The 16,487-nt window shown below is 38.4% G+C and overlaps 1 protein-coding gene across 3 annotated transcripts in view; it reads left to right on the top strand.

Moving 5' to 3' along the window:
• Positions 1-16,487, top strand: part of rab6ba (RAB6B, member RAS oncogene family a) — a 57,093-nt gene that overhangs the window by 10,961 nt on the left and 29,645 nt on the right. For all 3 annotated transcript variants that reach the window (XM_071487172.1, XM_071487171.1, XM_071487173.1), the window contains exon 2: positions 14,371-14,429. In XM_071487172.1, coding sequence (XP_071343273.1) covers positions 14,371-14,429 — 59 coding nt within the window. The remainder of the gene's footprint in view (positions 1-14,370; positions 14,430-16,487) is intronic.

The raw sequence follows: 16,487 nt of genomic DNA, 5'->3' as shown, positions 1-16,487 counted from the left end.
AGAGGGATGAAAGTGGAATAAAAAAAACTCGGTGTGATCCTCTCTATTTTAAACATGCAGCATGAAGAGAAGGATTCAGTGGTTATTCTCCAGAACATCTGTCTCTATACACAGATGGAAAAACATGCTGAGTTTAGGTTTAGCTGAAAATGTACATTCAGCTGTCATCCATTAACCCTTCACTGCCTGTGTACCTATTAGGTGCTGGGATGATATGGATTTTTTATTACCGCGGTAAAAAGCAACATATCCCTTCGGCATGGGGGTTAACTACATATGACCTCTCTCTTGCTCTCTCTCTCTCACTCTCTTGAAAAAATGAAATACAAAAGGTTGTGGTGATGACAGTAATGAGTTCAACCCCGCGGCAGGCATCACATGACCACAGTACTACCACGGTACGACCACGGTTATCCTGTTATCCTCACAGCCCAAGTACTTATGACCAGAAAAATCACTTAGAGAATCACCTCCAGATCTCCTTGTGACCTCCTCCTCCTCCTGTTCTCCTGACAAAGCAATACCAGCATCTCTCCCTAAACCTACACATCAATACATAATACATCATGTTCATTTACAGCACGTTCATTTCACACAAGAGGGTAAAGGAAAAAACAGAATCTAACCTCATTCTTACCAATACTGCACTTTGGTCAATATTAGCCCAACATGTTCCTGTGCTGTCCTTGTTGTTCCTTTAACAAAGGAAATTGCACCTTATGGACACCTGGATAATTAAATTTCAGTTAATTAACAGTAAAGGGCATAAAACATTAGTCAGCTGTATTCATCACAGTCCAGTCAACACAGTGTTCGTCTCAAAACATTTGTAGTGAGATGACAGTTCTCAAACTAACTTAACTGCACAGATTTGTCAGACATTCGGTTTTCAGTCTGTAGACAATTTACTCCCACTCCCAGACATAGCCAGAGAGTCTTTTGTTTTAAATCCATGTATTTCTATGAGTCATCTTGAACATACTCTTGTTGAACATGTTGTTGCAGCCCAAGTCATTACATAAACTTCATTTATCAGTGTTTAATTAGCAGAATGGACTTAATGATTTGGTGTACCAAATAGATTTATGCATTATTTAGTTCTCCGTGTACAGGAAGATGGAAAGAGTTTGGGCTGGAAATACAATATCTGTGTTGAGGAATTCTACAAGTTTTCATTAGAATTAATGAAGGTAATTGGCTGTATTTATTTTATTAATGTTTAATTAAAAGGTACTGATCTCTGGAGATGTAGAAGGACAATGTGACAATAGATAATCTAAACAGACACTGTAGGCCTGTAATGAGGGAACAGAGGATGAAGGTGTTAATTGCATATTAACTGTGTTGTTTGTGTAAGTTGTAATAAGATACTGTTGCATGTTAATGTTATTTTCAATGTATGAACACTAAAATTGTAGTATTGCATTGGCTGTAGACCAGCTCCAGTGTTAAATTTCATATTATTAACTTAGTGTGCAGCGTATTGTGGGACTCTGCTGATTGGACGGTCTGGGATGTCAGGATGTGATTTCATTTCAGATGAATGTGCAAACTGTTTGTTTTTGGGGGATGGAGAAATAAGGTGGGAAATAATTTGATCTGGTTTGCCTCAGGAAATTGTTTAGTCAAGGTGGTAAGCCCCTCGGATCTTGACCTATCCCATCTCATGATCAGTTTAATTAATAGATAATTGCCTGGGATTATGAGAGGTTGGTGCAACATATTCAACAATATGTACTGCACAATTTCAACACCTGTTTGTAATTTCAGTAATGAGATTTACTCGTAGGCCCTGTGTATTTGCAGTCAGCTTCATGAATTTGCATTCTTTCAGCCCTCAAATGCTAATTTGAGCTGAGTGTACAATGCAGTCATGATATTTGACACTGACAACATGCGTAGATCTGATAATATTAAAGTGCTACAACATACTGTATGTTGGTAGACTGGAAATGAAAACGGTGACCTGTTTTGCTGAGAGGATGCTGTTTTCATTTCTCCAGCCTCCAGCTGCCCTTTGGTTTTGGAGAATGGGATCTAATTTAAACATTAAAACGTCAAGTTGGTCTCTCTCAAGCCCTCTGGCCTCAAACAGCAGACATATGACTTCTATCTTTTTTCCCAAGGCAATCGCAAAGAGTCATATATTTCAAAACTGGTGTCACACAGTGGTGGATATGTCACTATGCTCTTACTGTGTATTTGTGTGTGTATTGCTATTGCTTTTAGTAATGCCTAATGCCTCATTAGACTGCACAAGGGTTGAAATGGCTTTCTGAGTGCTCTGTGTGTGCACGGGAAACAGCCTTTGTCGAGTTTGAAAGCTTGTTCATCCATTATTCAGAGGTATTGGTAAATGGACATGTCCTGGTAAGAGTTCATTTTGCAATTTCTCCACTGGTGCAGTCCATGTGACAACATTGTAAAAACAATCAATCTTGATGCTTATTAATTCTTAATACTATCACAATAACTCTGTGCAAATTTTATGTCTATTTGTTGCTATCTGATTCTGATTAGTCTTCATGTGTAAGGTTAATGTCATGTGGCCAGACAGGAAAGGAAGACTTTAAAATGTCTGAATAAATAAGTAGATAGATAACTTTAAATCCATAACTTCCTGGGATCATTTATTGGTTGGTGGTAGCCATGCTTGCAGCTCTGGGAGGCTGTCAGCATGCTAACATGATCACATGACAATACAAAGATAATAATGTTAAGCAGGCAGAATGGTTACCATGTTCACCATCTTAGTTTAGCATGTTAGCATGCTAACATTTACGAATCAGAATTTATTCATACTGTAATTTATAAGTACAGCTGAGGCTGATCTGATTGTCATTACTTTCACAGGTATTTGGATAAATAAAATATTTGGACCTGATTATGGTGCTTGAAGAAAAGTCAGAGGATCACCTAAGTCATTAGGTCATCTTCAGGGGACCATGAATGCACCAAATGTTTTGATTTATCATCGTGTAGTAGTAGAGATAAGACAGTCCTTTATTAGCCCTGCAGTGGGGAAATTTGCAGAATGCAGTCTCAGGATTAGTGAAAGCTTTGACTTGCCGGTGACAGTGTAGGAAAAGTTAAACCAGGGTCAGGCTACAGGAGTTTGGGGCTGATTTATCCTGATTTCACCCCTCCCAGGAATTGAAGGAGAACTCTGGTTGCTACTGATGTTTGGCCCAGATTATCTTGTAATGTGTGTGGTTCACAGATCCAGTCTTAAACCTAACAAATTGCTCACAGCCCTATCAGTGCCACCCCGAAAATACCAAACATTTGATATTTAGGATTTAAAATCAGAATGGTACATATGCATACATCAGTCCTGGAGCAGGTGACTGTGTTGTCAAGCAACAGTAAACATGCCAGCCCTTGAGGCTAATGCTAGCTAGCATACTACTGTTGACAGATATTAAAACTGACAGTTGAAATCTCACCTCCACCTCCAGTCAACCGGTGTTGATGGTCTCTCCCAAACTATTTTCACATGCAGACTTGTTTAGCCTTCAGCTTTTATTTTTTCTCACTGCAGAGAACAGTGGAAGCTGCTTATAGTGATCACAGTTACAGTGATCAGCCACTTGTATGGATCAAGACGCTTGAGATAGAATCATTCCTATGCACATGCTGTTTCAATCATTCGGTAACTGTCATCAAGTAGTCTTTTCATACATGACAACGTATGGAAAAATATAAAACTGTTGTTGCCTCCTACTGCAAGCTGTCATATGTTTGGGCTCTTCTCTGACTGCCACAGTGTGTAATGACTGGTAACGACTGTCTCTGCCTGCTCTCCCAACATAAATTCACTGTGTGTGTCTGTGTGTGTTTGTGTGTGTGTGTGTGTGTGTGTGTGTGTGCGTGTGTGTGTGTGTGTGTGTGTGTGTGTCTACCTGCGCTTGCTGTGTGTGCACTAGATGCCATGTGATATCCTCACTGCTGTGACTCCGTGAGTTATTTTGCCTGCTCATGTTTTGGTGGTTTACAGTGTGTAATGCTTTCACCCTGATCATTCAGACTGGGCTTGGAGCAGGAGAGGGCCACAGGGCAGTTTATGTTATTTTATCTCAAAATCAGCAAATAGTGAAACTGTCAATTTCTATACAACATTTCTGAAAAATTATAATCAGCATGATAAATAAAGAAAAAGGAAAAGAAATGAGTTATATTAATCATGTGCTTATAGTGATGAATTTGAGCTGGACAGACGTGATCACTCTCGCTAACATTACAACAAGTTGTTGCACCACAGTCTCCATTTTGTTTATATCTGCTTCCCCTGACTGATTTTCATTTTGAACTTAATAAAGTTGGTTTTATCTTGTCTTAAACTGAAATATATAACTTGTTAATTATATGTCAGCACATATAACTGTCACACTCACACAGGTGTTTTCCATTGTGGCTGATTAGACTTCGGGCGGAGCTATGCTGGCAATAATCTCAGATCACCAAAGCCTCTAACAAGAATATTAGACGTGTAGATTGTTATGTCATAGTGTACAGGGTGTTGTCAGTCAAGCACAGTCTGTGCACACCCACACAGTCCTGAGGAGAGGTCCAGTCAGGCATATCAAACATATAAGTGAAAGCACCTGTGTGGTTGGACCAGGGACTTATCATCTACATGAGGTGTAAGCACCTTTACTAATCTTGAAAAACATGAAAAGGTGCTGAAAGGCTGTTGAAACAATGGTTGTACTGAATGTCCCATTCCCCACTGGTCATTGCTTGTTGAAATTGATTTAGTGAAATGATCTACTGACAAATCTCACTACTTCTGGGACAAACCTGAGCCACTTTCTGTAGAAGACAGTCACCAGTATTGCCGCCCCTCCCGAGTGTGAAGTTGGGCTTTCCCTCCGCAGACACACCTCTCTATGCTGACTGCATGGCAGCAGACATGGCTGAGCTTTAAATTTTTTCTCTGATTAATCATTTTACATGTAAATATAGCCAAGATCGTTATGTGTGTTTGTCAGATAGTGTTGCTGTTATGAGATCAAGATTTTAGTAGTGCAGAGCAGCATCTTGAAACTGGCCTGGAATGGGCCATGTTTCAGTCACTTTTTCATACTTGTCCCATTGTCTGACATAGGGATGGGAAGATATATAAATTCTATCTTGCATCACAATAAAAAACACTCAAAATAAGTTGATCATGGTGAAGTTCCATCATGGGGATAATTGTGAATGTGGATAATTGTTAATATCCTCACGAGTGACTTGAAAATGCTGTCTAATTCAAAAAACCAAGGACCAAGGTTTGGCACATCTCAGTTTCTATGCCACAAGGCTAGCAGTACTGTTTGATGTCCAAAGGACAATTGAGAAAAGTGAAAAATAGAGCCAGATTGAAAAAACACAGGAATTATTTATGTTTGATTTTTTTCCACAAAAATAAGATGTGAAAAAGTGATTTTAGTATGTTTTAGAGCCATTTTAAGAGTTTAAAGCATCATGATTATCGCAATAATATTGTGAATTGCAATTATTTTGGCCAGGATAATTGTGACATGAATTTTTCATATTGTCCCATACCTAGTCTGATAACAGAAACAGAAAAACATGTAAATCAGAACAGCTTTACTGTGAATTCAGCTGTATTAAAACACTGTATATGTGAGCACAGAGAGGAGGAGAGAAGCAGACAGATAAAGGACTGAAACTTGCTGACACCAGACAAAATGCAAATATGACATGGTCCAGCCATATACAAGGGTTTGACCTAGTCTGGTTTAAGTATACTTAACATTTTAGCATGGTATAATTTCCACCCACGGGGGAGAGAGCTCGGCCTAACTAAAATTTGTACTTCAATCTACAATCTAGCTGCTTAAAATGTCAGGTTATAAGCAAAAAGGCTGGATGCCATAGTTTATTTCCAGACAGACAAGATGCAGGCAAAGCTGGTTAGTTCTTATTTTTATTCAGAAAAACACATGCTGGTAAAACACATAGCTGTAAATGATTTTGACCAGTTTGAGCTGTTTGCTGAATGTAATTCCGGGTGTGTGATGGTGAAGTTTCCCTGAGGCAGCTTTACGTCTAATGTCGTGTATCCCAAGAGCATTGTGCTCAGTTTTGGGATTTGGTGGTATGAAAAATGCAAGATCTTGATTTTTTACTCTTGTTGATCGTACAGTGCATCCTGGGACACAACCAATCTGGCCATCTAATTCTCATCAGAACAGTGACTTGTGTCAACTAGAATTTGTTTTTCTAACACAGTATTTGGTCAATTGATTAAAATCAGATGCAGCTAGTCTCTATTTGTGCATCACCTCTGAACTATTATGATTATAAATAATGCATAAAAGTAAGATTGAAACTAGAGAGTTTCATTTCAGGTTTCAAGTTTGTTTCAGGGCTCTCAGGTGACAGTTTCTTTTGATTTGTTAATGCATGTGTAATTTGTTAACTTATACTGAAGAAAATTGGTTTGAGGACCATCTGCCGTTTGGCATTCTCCTGTTGTGTTCTGTACGTCAGCTGCTGTGACTATGAATAAGCAAGTACACAGATTTAAGAGTCAATATCTCTCCCACTGGTCTGTATCTTCTCCAGATCTCTGTGCTCTCCTTCCTCAGCAAGGACAATCATAAATAACCATTTATTTTTCTCTGTTCCTCCTCTCATTGATAAATATTAGATATCTGCCTCTCTCCAGCATGCCGAGCCCTCATCTCAGTGTCGTGCGAAGGTATGGCATAACATGCACTGTTTTATTTTTATCCATCTCCTTGTGAGTGGGAGCTGGGCCCATGCAGGAAGCTCTGCCATGCTCTGATTGGCTGCCAAGTCCTCAAGGGTATTCCATGATGCCCGCCACCAAGTGACCAGCAGGGGTTTTACCTGGACGCTTGGTGCACAGCTTCAGGGCTGCATGGACAACTTAGTTTATTATTCAGCTTTATAGAGCTCAGCAAGAAGTCGTAGTTGGACATTTATTGCACTATGTGTGCATTGTCTTGTCCATAGATTAATAGCCAGGATGTTCACATGTAACTTATGAATACGTAATCTACAGCATCAGCCATAATAGCTTTTTAAGTCCTTGCAAATGCAAAACTGCAAATGTTTGCAGAACTATTTTTAATTGGAAAGAAACTTCCCCTTCTTAAGCTTGCAGAGTTTAGTTCAGTCTCTAATGCACACATATACACAAGATAAATATTCTGTTAATGCTGAAAAAAAACAGTGAAATGTGTTAAAGGTGTGTGACATTTTCTTATTTTAAAGGAAACTAATTTCAGTCACATCCATTCAGTACACTCATCTACAGTTCTCATGATGTCTCACAGGGATTTATTGATTTCATTCTAGCATATTTGTTACACATTTGTTTCTTTGTTACTGATGGTGGAGGTGTAGAGGTGAGAGAATCCTTAACTAACTCATTTTATGGTTGCATAGTTCACAAATGGCAGGAGGAGGCAGAACCTAATGTGATACCAAATTTTCAGGACTTTAAATGTGCTGTAAAATTGTATTTTGAGCTCTTCAGAGTTGCCTTGATGAGGTGTCTGCTGACTGTGCTCAGCGGAGTCCTGGTGGTGAAAGTGCACGTTTTGCATCAGCAGGTGCTCAGTTCTTTCTGTTAATTGGCCCCCATGTTGTTAACTCACGCTGCAAAGTCTTTGAAGCATCACATCGAGTTAGACTTCATTAAAACCAAGGCAGTAATTGGAAACCCACTAGGCAGAAATTCCCTGTGTTACTGTTTATTAAGGTGTCTATAAGGTGGTTACATAATTGAGAGCTTACTGAGTGTGCTAGTATGTCATCAGCAGGGATGGTGTTATTGGTTATTGCATGTTGGATTCCTGCACTGTGTAGAGACATGTGCATTGAGGGTCTAAATAATATAGATTGTTTTCAGTTAGCAGTCTAGTTTAGGAATATAGTGAAGTAAGTAAATTTGATTTATATAGTAACCTGGGATGTATTTAAAGGGGTACCCCATTGGTTTGACACATAAAAGTCAGTTCACTCATCATGGAGAGTACTACTGAGCCTGTGAAACAGTTGTATAATGTCTCCTGTGGCTCTGGAGGAAGCTCTCTGAAGTCTGATAACCCTGATGATGTCACCAGAGTTATCTTGACTTAAGCAGTGGTGACACCACAGAGCGACATTTGCTCGTCATTGCAATATAAGCTTGGTGATGTACTCTCAGGGCTAGCTGGCGAGCTAACATTCGCTGGGCTAGCGCTCGTCCTAGAGTTCACTATTTTCTCTGCATTTTAGTGTTTTATTCACCATTGCATCATATTTCTTTGAATAAAAAGTCATTGAAGGGGGAAATACAGCTCTATAAGCTAACAAGCTTGCTAATGGTCAGTTACTGAATTCATCAGCTTGTTAGCTCAGCTCATTTGCTAATAAGGACAGTAACTCAACACAGTTTATTAAAAACATGTATTTGTACAATACACAACTTCAGTCTGATAACTGTCTGTAAACCATTGCTCTTTTGTGGAACGGTTTTTACTCCAACACTAATGAGATACAATAGACTCCACTATTTTGGACTCTCTGGCTCTCCATCCTGTTAAAGGTCATCACTGTCAAGATGGCTTGCAATTGGTCAGTGACACAAGACTTCAAATATTTGACAGAAAACACTTTAAACTGGAGCCATGTAGTTTTAAGGATAAGGGCATTTAACATGTGTGGAAGGACTAATGAAAAATGCCATTGAGTTGCATTGTGGGAAATGTATGATCCAGTGTTTTTGTAGCTTGATCTGTATTAGGGACAGGATATCTCTGCCTCTGTTGTGTAAAGCTTTAAACATGTTGTAGATGTTCAGTCAACAAAATAATAGGGCTTTGGGTAACATTAACTAGTTCCAATGCAGCGATAACACAAACAGGATAAGTTGTACGGGTGTTGAACAGATGTCTGCTCACATTAGTTAGTCCCATCAGATGGTGCTGTCTTTTTCTATTCCAGGATGTGGCCTTCATCTTACTGCAAGACTAAATGGAAGATGATGTCGTCAAGTTCACATACAATGCAGCACATGGACGTTAAACATTTAAATGGTTTATATAATCTCTCCTCCTCTCTAACCCCCACTGCAGCTACGTAACAGAGAGGAATAACGCCTCTAAAATTACCACAGCCATATGAGTAGAGCAGCAAAGTTGAACCTACCAGTAACCATGAATGATTACAATTCATTACAAAAAATCACAATAGACTGTTCCAAAAGAGTATAATATAGGCTTGCAGCAAATAGCCAGTAAAATTGATCATGTTGTTGAAGGCATTTCTCTTCAGGTGAAGAAATCACCTCATCAAGAAATCACAACAAACATCCCAGCGTCCCATCCTTGCACTAATTAATGTAAGACAATAAGGGCATATTAGCATTTTCATTTTCAGGCCTCCCTCTGAGTCCAGTAGCAGATTGGGACTTGAATGAACTTCTCTTAAAACAACTTGATTTATAAAATGTATAACTTTATTAACAAAGGTTAGCTTGGCTGGGGAAAGCCACATGGTGGTTTGTGTGAATTTAGGGTGTTGTCGAAAGGGGACACATTGTGAACGGCAGACGGCTTTCTCCTGTTATTAAAAAGGCCATTTGCACAAGAGGAACCTGTGCACTTTATCCACTTTAATTAGATTGTGACCGTAATCAATAGGTGGCCTAAATGTCAAGATAAGACATTTGCACCTGGGAGAATTCATCAAACACTCAAACACAAACAGGGCTCTAACAATAAATGTTGCGTCTTTGCTTTAACACAGAAGTGAATACCATCTTGTATGTTTTTTAGTTTAATACCAAACCTGTAGATTTTTTAAACCTAAATTCTTCATATTTGTGTTCATCACTTACTGAATCTCCTCATGTCAATTACAGGACATATACAGTATCTAGGAGATACATGTCTTATTAAAACAATGGCCTTAATCCGTTTTAACACTTGTTTCTCATTACATGATTATTTTTGTTTAAGATTTGTTACTAGTCTGTAAGTTATAGTTGAACCTGTTATAGTTCACTGTTACACTGCCTTTTGAAAATTAATAAGCCACAGTTTTCTCTATAAACCCACTTCCCTGTGAGAACATACCTGTGTTATGACCTGAATGAAAAGAGATTATTGCTATGTTATCTGTACTGCTGGTTTGGATTTTACTTTTATGTCTCACTAAAGCTACTAATCATTTGAATCCCATCATAATCTCTACAATAGCTTTGAGTGTTAATGGCAGAGAGGATGAAAAGATTTTGAGGGGGAAATGCTCAGAAAAGCAGAGCTAATTCTGAAATGTAATCAAAAATCTGCCTTGTTAATCACTTCTTTATCGCCTAACAGAAAATTCACTAAATTATTGCAGTCATGTAACTAAGCTTCCTGCTTCCACCCCAGTAATTAAATTCACACAAACAGACCTGGAGTTATATCAGAAGATACTAAAGGAAATTAAATAACACACTCAGTTCAACCTTATGAGATTAGGAGACTGCTGTAGGTTGGTTCGGGATGTGTTCTGTTTCCCTGTAATGCATTGGTGTCATGTTTCGATCGTGTAATTCGATGTCCATCATTTTACTGTTTTGTACATTGATCTAAGCCAAATCAAAGTGTACTGTGACAGACAATCCCCTCCCTGCAGAGCAAATTTCGGTGTCTCCTCAGATTTTGTTCATACTGCACTCTCCCAGATACTACTTGAGTCAGAGGAAGAATAAAGGACTTGCTGTCTGTCCCTGAGTTTTGAAGCTCTCAGCAGTGACTGAGAGGCACAGAGAGTGCTGTGTCATGTTGCTTAGTGGTTGAGGACGATGACTCAGCAGTCGAGGATGTTGGATCAGACTCTCCATCCTAATTTTCTGCTCTCTCATAACTACTGATGTGGAGGCATTTAGTACCTAACAAATATTCACACACTGTAAAGCCAGTATTGTACTGCAGTATGTAATGCTGCAACTATTGATGATTTTCACTGATTATTTAGTGTCTGAAAGAAGTGAAAAATGTCCATTACAGTTAACAAGACCTTAAGGTGATGTCTTCAAATTGTTTGTTTTACCAGCTGTCAAAAATTCAAAGCTATTCAATTTACAGTAATAGAAAACAGAGAAAAGCAGTAAACTCTCACATTTGAGAAGCTTGAATCTTTGACATATCTGCATGATAAATGACTGAAATCATTAACATATTATCACAACTGACTGTTTGCTAAGCCCACTTGGTTTTATAGATTTACCTCTCAACGTTTGCAATCATTTCTACACCAATGGGTCATGGCTTTCAGACAGACAAAAGCAGGCTTCTCATTTTGAGTGACAGTCAGTGTTGGCAGCTGCAACAGTTGTCACTGACAGATGTTATGGGCTGTTGCTCGCTAGTTAACAATAACTCTGTGAGTTGGTTGAAAGCTTTGTCTAAGGCTGAGTGTTTAATGATTTCATGTTACGTAATGATGCATCAAAGACTGAGGCTAGAGCTAACTGGTCTGAGGCAAAATGTCAGAATCCTTCAGTTAATGAAACAAAATGAAACAAATCAAAACAAAAGAGCACTGTTGTTGCAGTGTAACAGGGTAGAGCTAGTTAGCCCTGGTATTAGAGAACAGTATTTCTAAGAAGGAAACCTAAAACCATTCTTTATAACATAAAGCTGTTCAGATGTTTGCAATAGATATATGAGTTATCTGGACAATCAACGCAAAGATTAGTTTTACGTTTTATTGTTAGTATGACTTGGCTAAACTTTAGTTGAATTTAGCCAAGTCATTTTGGATAAACTTCCCCACATCCAGTACTGAACAGAGGTGATACTGTTACCTTAAAATCTTAGGCATTATGCATTTAGTTAGACTTCAGTGGATATGTTGGTCCTGAATGGGGATTCAGGTAATGTAACCTGTAACCTCACATAGCAATGTAGTTAGCTAAAGATATGCTAACTTTAGGCCTTGGAGGTACCACAAGGTCACTTTAGGTAACTAATTAGCCAGGTATGATAGTGACAGCAGATTAGGTTAGAGCAGATAAACAAGCTTTTTAATCAATTTCTTACACTTTGTGCTTTTGTGTCTTTGGTTTTGGAAAAGTGATGAAACATAAGCCACCATCCATTATACACTTAGTGCCAAGTACTGCTTTTACTATAACTTCATGTGCACAAAGTTGGACTTTAGTAGAAGGGACATGAGAGTTTTGTTAAAATGTGTCAAAAGGAGGACAGCTCTGGAGCTAAGTGAGCTAGATGGTGTATCAATAAATTAGCATGAGGTCATTAGCATAATCAGTAGCTGCTCATCAGATCCTGCCTTGCAGATATGGAAACCAAGTGAGGGCACGGATACATGTAATTAGTCTGCCTGATTAAAACTCTTTATGTAAACAATTGCAACTGAGTGCCTATTTGATGAACTGTGAATTTAAGGCAGATTATGTTTACTGAACGAGCCTCTGCCTGCAAATTTAGAGCGCTCAGTTTCAGTACATTTCTTTCACATGAATAATGGATTAAAATTTCACAAATAACAAAAACGACAAATCTAGAATGGCAGCAGCACAAACAGATGCCTGCATGTGCACAGGGGTATAGATAATTTAGGCGTATAGGTCAAGAGTCAATAAGATGAAATGTGGCGGTCAGTGATAGACAGAGTCTGTCCAGTGTTGACTGGCCGATTGGACTGAACGGTAGCACGGTGTTCCACTGGAGTTAGAAGGATCTAAGACACCGGCTCGCAGCCAACCATCTGCACTGCTGCTAAATGGATATACAAAGAGGATGTGATTGATTCCTGCTGGCCTCCACATTTGCTTCGCTTCAATCCGCCTCATTAATAAAATCACAGAGGAAAAAAATCTGAAAACCATATACACCATCTATCAATAATTCAGCCATGTCTAACCAGCCTTCTTTTCTTTAAATGATTAATTTAGCCTTATGCTACTAAAATGATGGATTGATTATTATATTAATATCAATTTAGGTGGCTGTTTTCCAGTTATTTGTCAGTCACATCCCATAACACACCTCCATAAAGATTCTTGACAGTTGAATATAATTTTTCCACAGAGAGACACCTCAGATCTAATGGGTACATTTATGTTCAAAGCAGGCATTAAGGAAGAGGATGAATCAGTTGTTACTTTCACCACAGTTTGGCTTATTGATTATTGCCAATGTTGTTTACAATAAATGAATTTCAGTTTGTGCCCACATATATATTTTCCTTTTTTCTAATGCACTGGTCCCTTACGTGCAAACAAAAATAGACAGTGTGCAGTCAAGGATTACTGCAAGTTATTATTTGCAATGCACAGGCATTGATCACTGTAGTCAATATTGTTGGAGCTGAACAATGCTAAAAAAATGTTACTGGAGCTGTGTCTAAATGGGCATGGATTGCTGATTCGTATCAGTAATTGCACCATGACACTCCAACACATGAAATTTCTTTTTCAATATGATAAAGATTTTATTTTGCTTCAGGGTAGAATACAGTTTAATATTTACACTCTAAAGTTACCCTTAACAGATTAACAGATTATCTGTTAATGGTATTGTGTTTGTAAAAAAAGACTTAAAGCCCCTAAAAAACCTCTAACATTAACTATTATTCTATAACATTAAATATTCACAACTCATCAGGACTATGTGGATGAGGCTTCATCAGATTTGATTTACAATGTTTGCAACATAAACAAATGTCATCACATTTTAATTCAAATGTTGCTACACTGTGATTGTTACACAGAAATAAATTACATCATGTTTTTTCCAACTGAGCCCCATCCACTTCAGACCAGTGAGAAAAGCATGGATGGAAACATAAATACAGAAATCTCATGTGAAATGTCCAAAACTGTTTCCATGTAAAACCCCATCACCCCCAGTAAGAAGATGATTTAGGAAATTGGTTTCTAGTCACCTTAAAAGCAACCAGACTGATTGTATTAGACTTACTTAGACTCTTTGGCTTGGCGTCCTGTTTAGATACTATGCAGATGACAGGCATCCGTAAGTGTCAGCTACACCTGTAGAAAGTCACGTCGGGTGACGTCCTTCAGCTGGAGTGGTTGACTTTTCCCTCATGTTTCCTTTTGCTCTGTACGACATCTTGGATCTCTGTATTCTCCCCATTCAATATATTAAATGGGAAATGTAGGTGTTTTGGGAACACACGATGTTGCTTGCAACAGCTCTGTAATTACATCTGAACCTGATGCCACTGCATGACCTCCTGGTCACCCCCAGACACACTAATGAGCTCCCTGGGCAGCAGTAGCAGAAACTGTAACCACCAGTCCCGCTGTTATGTTTACTGAGTGTCTGAATGTCGTTTATTACATTCTGTCTTTGTCTTCTCTTGCAGTTGGAAAGACGTCTCTGATCACACGGTTCATGTATGACAGCTTTGACAACACATATCAGGTAGGTGCTGCTGCAGGCACAGAGTGAATATTTTGTCTCTAATGATCAGTCACACTCTTGCTATATGCCTTTCATTTGATAGGGAATCACAACTGCACATACATTGAATAAATTGACTCCACATGCACAAATAAAGCCCATGTAAAATTAGCTACTCGCATAATAATCAAGGAAATTAATTCACAAGAAATATCTACTGTATTTGTTTGTGTGTGTATGTGTGTAAAACAAGGAAGGTAAAGTCCACATGGATATTAAAACAGACACGTTTGAACTGAACCACATCAAGAGCACTTTGGGCCCTCAGGCAGTGACTATTTCTAACCCTGTTCTCCACAGCAGCCTAATCTCACTCGTCATCCTAAAAACAGAATATTGCTTATGCAGCTACAGTGCTCTTTGCAAGCATCTGCAGACACGCAAAAGACCTTTAAATAAACCTGCTTTATAGGCAAAAAGTATCTATTTCTATAGTAATAAAAAAGGAATTAAAAATAAAGCTCACAAAGCTATTCCGCCTTCTCTCTCATATTATGTAGAGTGTGTATGTGTGTGTCTTGGAGCTCACCCAGGCTCTTTATTGAGGGAGTGCACAGCATTATGAGCCTGTGCAATGTGTGAAAAAAACTTAAGCAGATTAGTCTTAGAAACACTGTAATACCATCAGTGTATAAGATGATTGGATGTGAAGAAAACTTACGAGGTAACTTTTTTTTTTTTTTCAACTTAATTTGTCACTGAGTATCATTTATAATCTACGGATAAAGGTGCTGGCATACTTAATAGTAATTTAAGTGCACAAACCATCACTCAGTGCAGCTACTGTTGCCCTCTAGAAGTGAGGCTGCACCTAATGATTATTTTCATTTTCATTTCATTTCATTTTCAATTTATCTTGTTTAATTTAATTGTTTGTAAAATATCAAAAAGCAGCACAGTTTTGTTCAAGACGACGTCCTTAAATGTCTAATAAATATTAAATGTTTTGATCGACCAACAGTCGACCAGTTCAGAAGATCAGTTCAGGTTACTCTGATGAAGACAGAGACAAGCAGCGAAATCCTTACACTTTAGATGCTGGGAGTGTCAAATGTTTGGTATTTCTGCGGAAGAAGACTTAACTGATGAATCGATTATCAAAATAGCTGCCCATTTAATTTTCTGTCCATTGATTAAGTGATAAATCATTGCAGCTGGGGCCAGAAGATTTCTTCCATTTCACATTGCTCTACAGTTTGAATATCAGAAGCAGTAATAGAGCATTTATTTCTATTTATATTTGCTGCAGGATGAGACAGTCACGTATCATGTGACATTTGCATATAGTATGTCTCTGGAGATTTGGTGAAATATGTGCAATATACTCTTCTCTGCAAAGAATATAGTTTACACTGGTAGTGCACAGTGTGGTGAACAGTGACATGATGGACTTATGGTTAATAAGTGATGAAAATAATGTGTACAGTAGGACTGATGAGTTCAAAGAGACTTTTTTTTGGCTGTGAATGATGTCTGTTCAACCAAAACCTGAACCTCACCTGAACCAAATGTGCAGTATCTCTAATTTTAGCAGTAGTTTATTTAAAAGCATCAGTGAGTCGGAGAAAAGATTTCCATCAGGTATAAAACTAGCCAGCAGGCCCTCTTCAAGGCCAGTAGAGTTAATAATGTTCTTCCTCCCGCTCCTAAGACTGGAGCCCTGTAGCCTCATTCCCTTAAGATCAAATGTTAATGTGTCCCTGCTTTTGAGTTATCTAATGCGGTCTCTGAAGATCACCATAGTTCTTGATCTAAGCTGTGCCTCCTTTTTCCTCACTGCTTCCTTCTAACTTGACTTTCTTGCCCTCAGCAGTGTAATTACTTATGATTAAAACTGGCTCTCTCACACCAGGAACAGGAGTGTATTAAATTAATCCTGTGACACTTTGGGAAATGTGATTGTTTGCTTTCTGTTTGAGAGACAGATAAGAAGATAGAAAAAACTCTATCTGCCCAGTAGCCTCCTGGAGTCTTCACACAGGTTTCCACAGTAAAACAGCATATTGCTATTTTTACACA

Source organism: Trachinotus anak, unplaced genomic scaffold (genome assembly GCF_046630095.1).
Source record: "Trachinotus anak isolate AG129_WGS33_773 ecotype Australia unplaced genomic scaffold, CSIRO_AGI_Tana_v1 ptg000010l, whole genome shotgun sequence".
NCBI classification, from domain to species: Eukaryota; Metazoa; Chordata; class Actinopteri; order Carangiformes; family Carangidae; genus Trachinotus; species Trachinotus anak.
The sequence above is the reverse complement of the archived record's forward strand: the minus strand, read 5'-3'. Positions and strand labels throughout refer to the sequence as shown.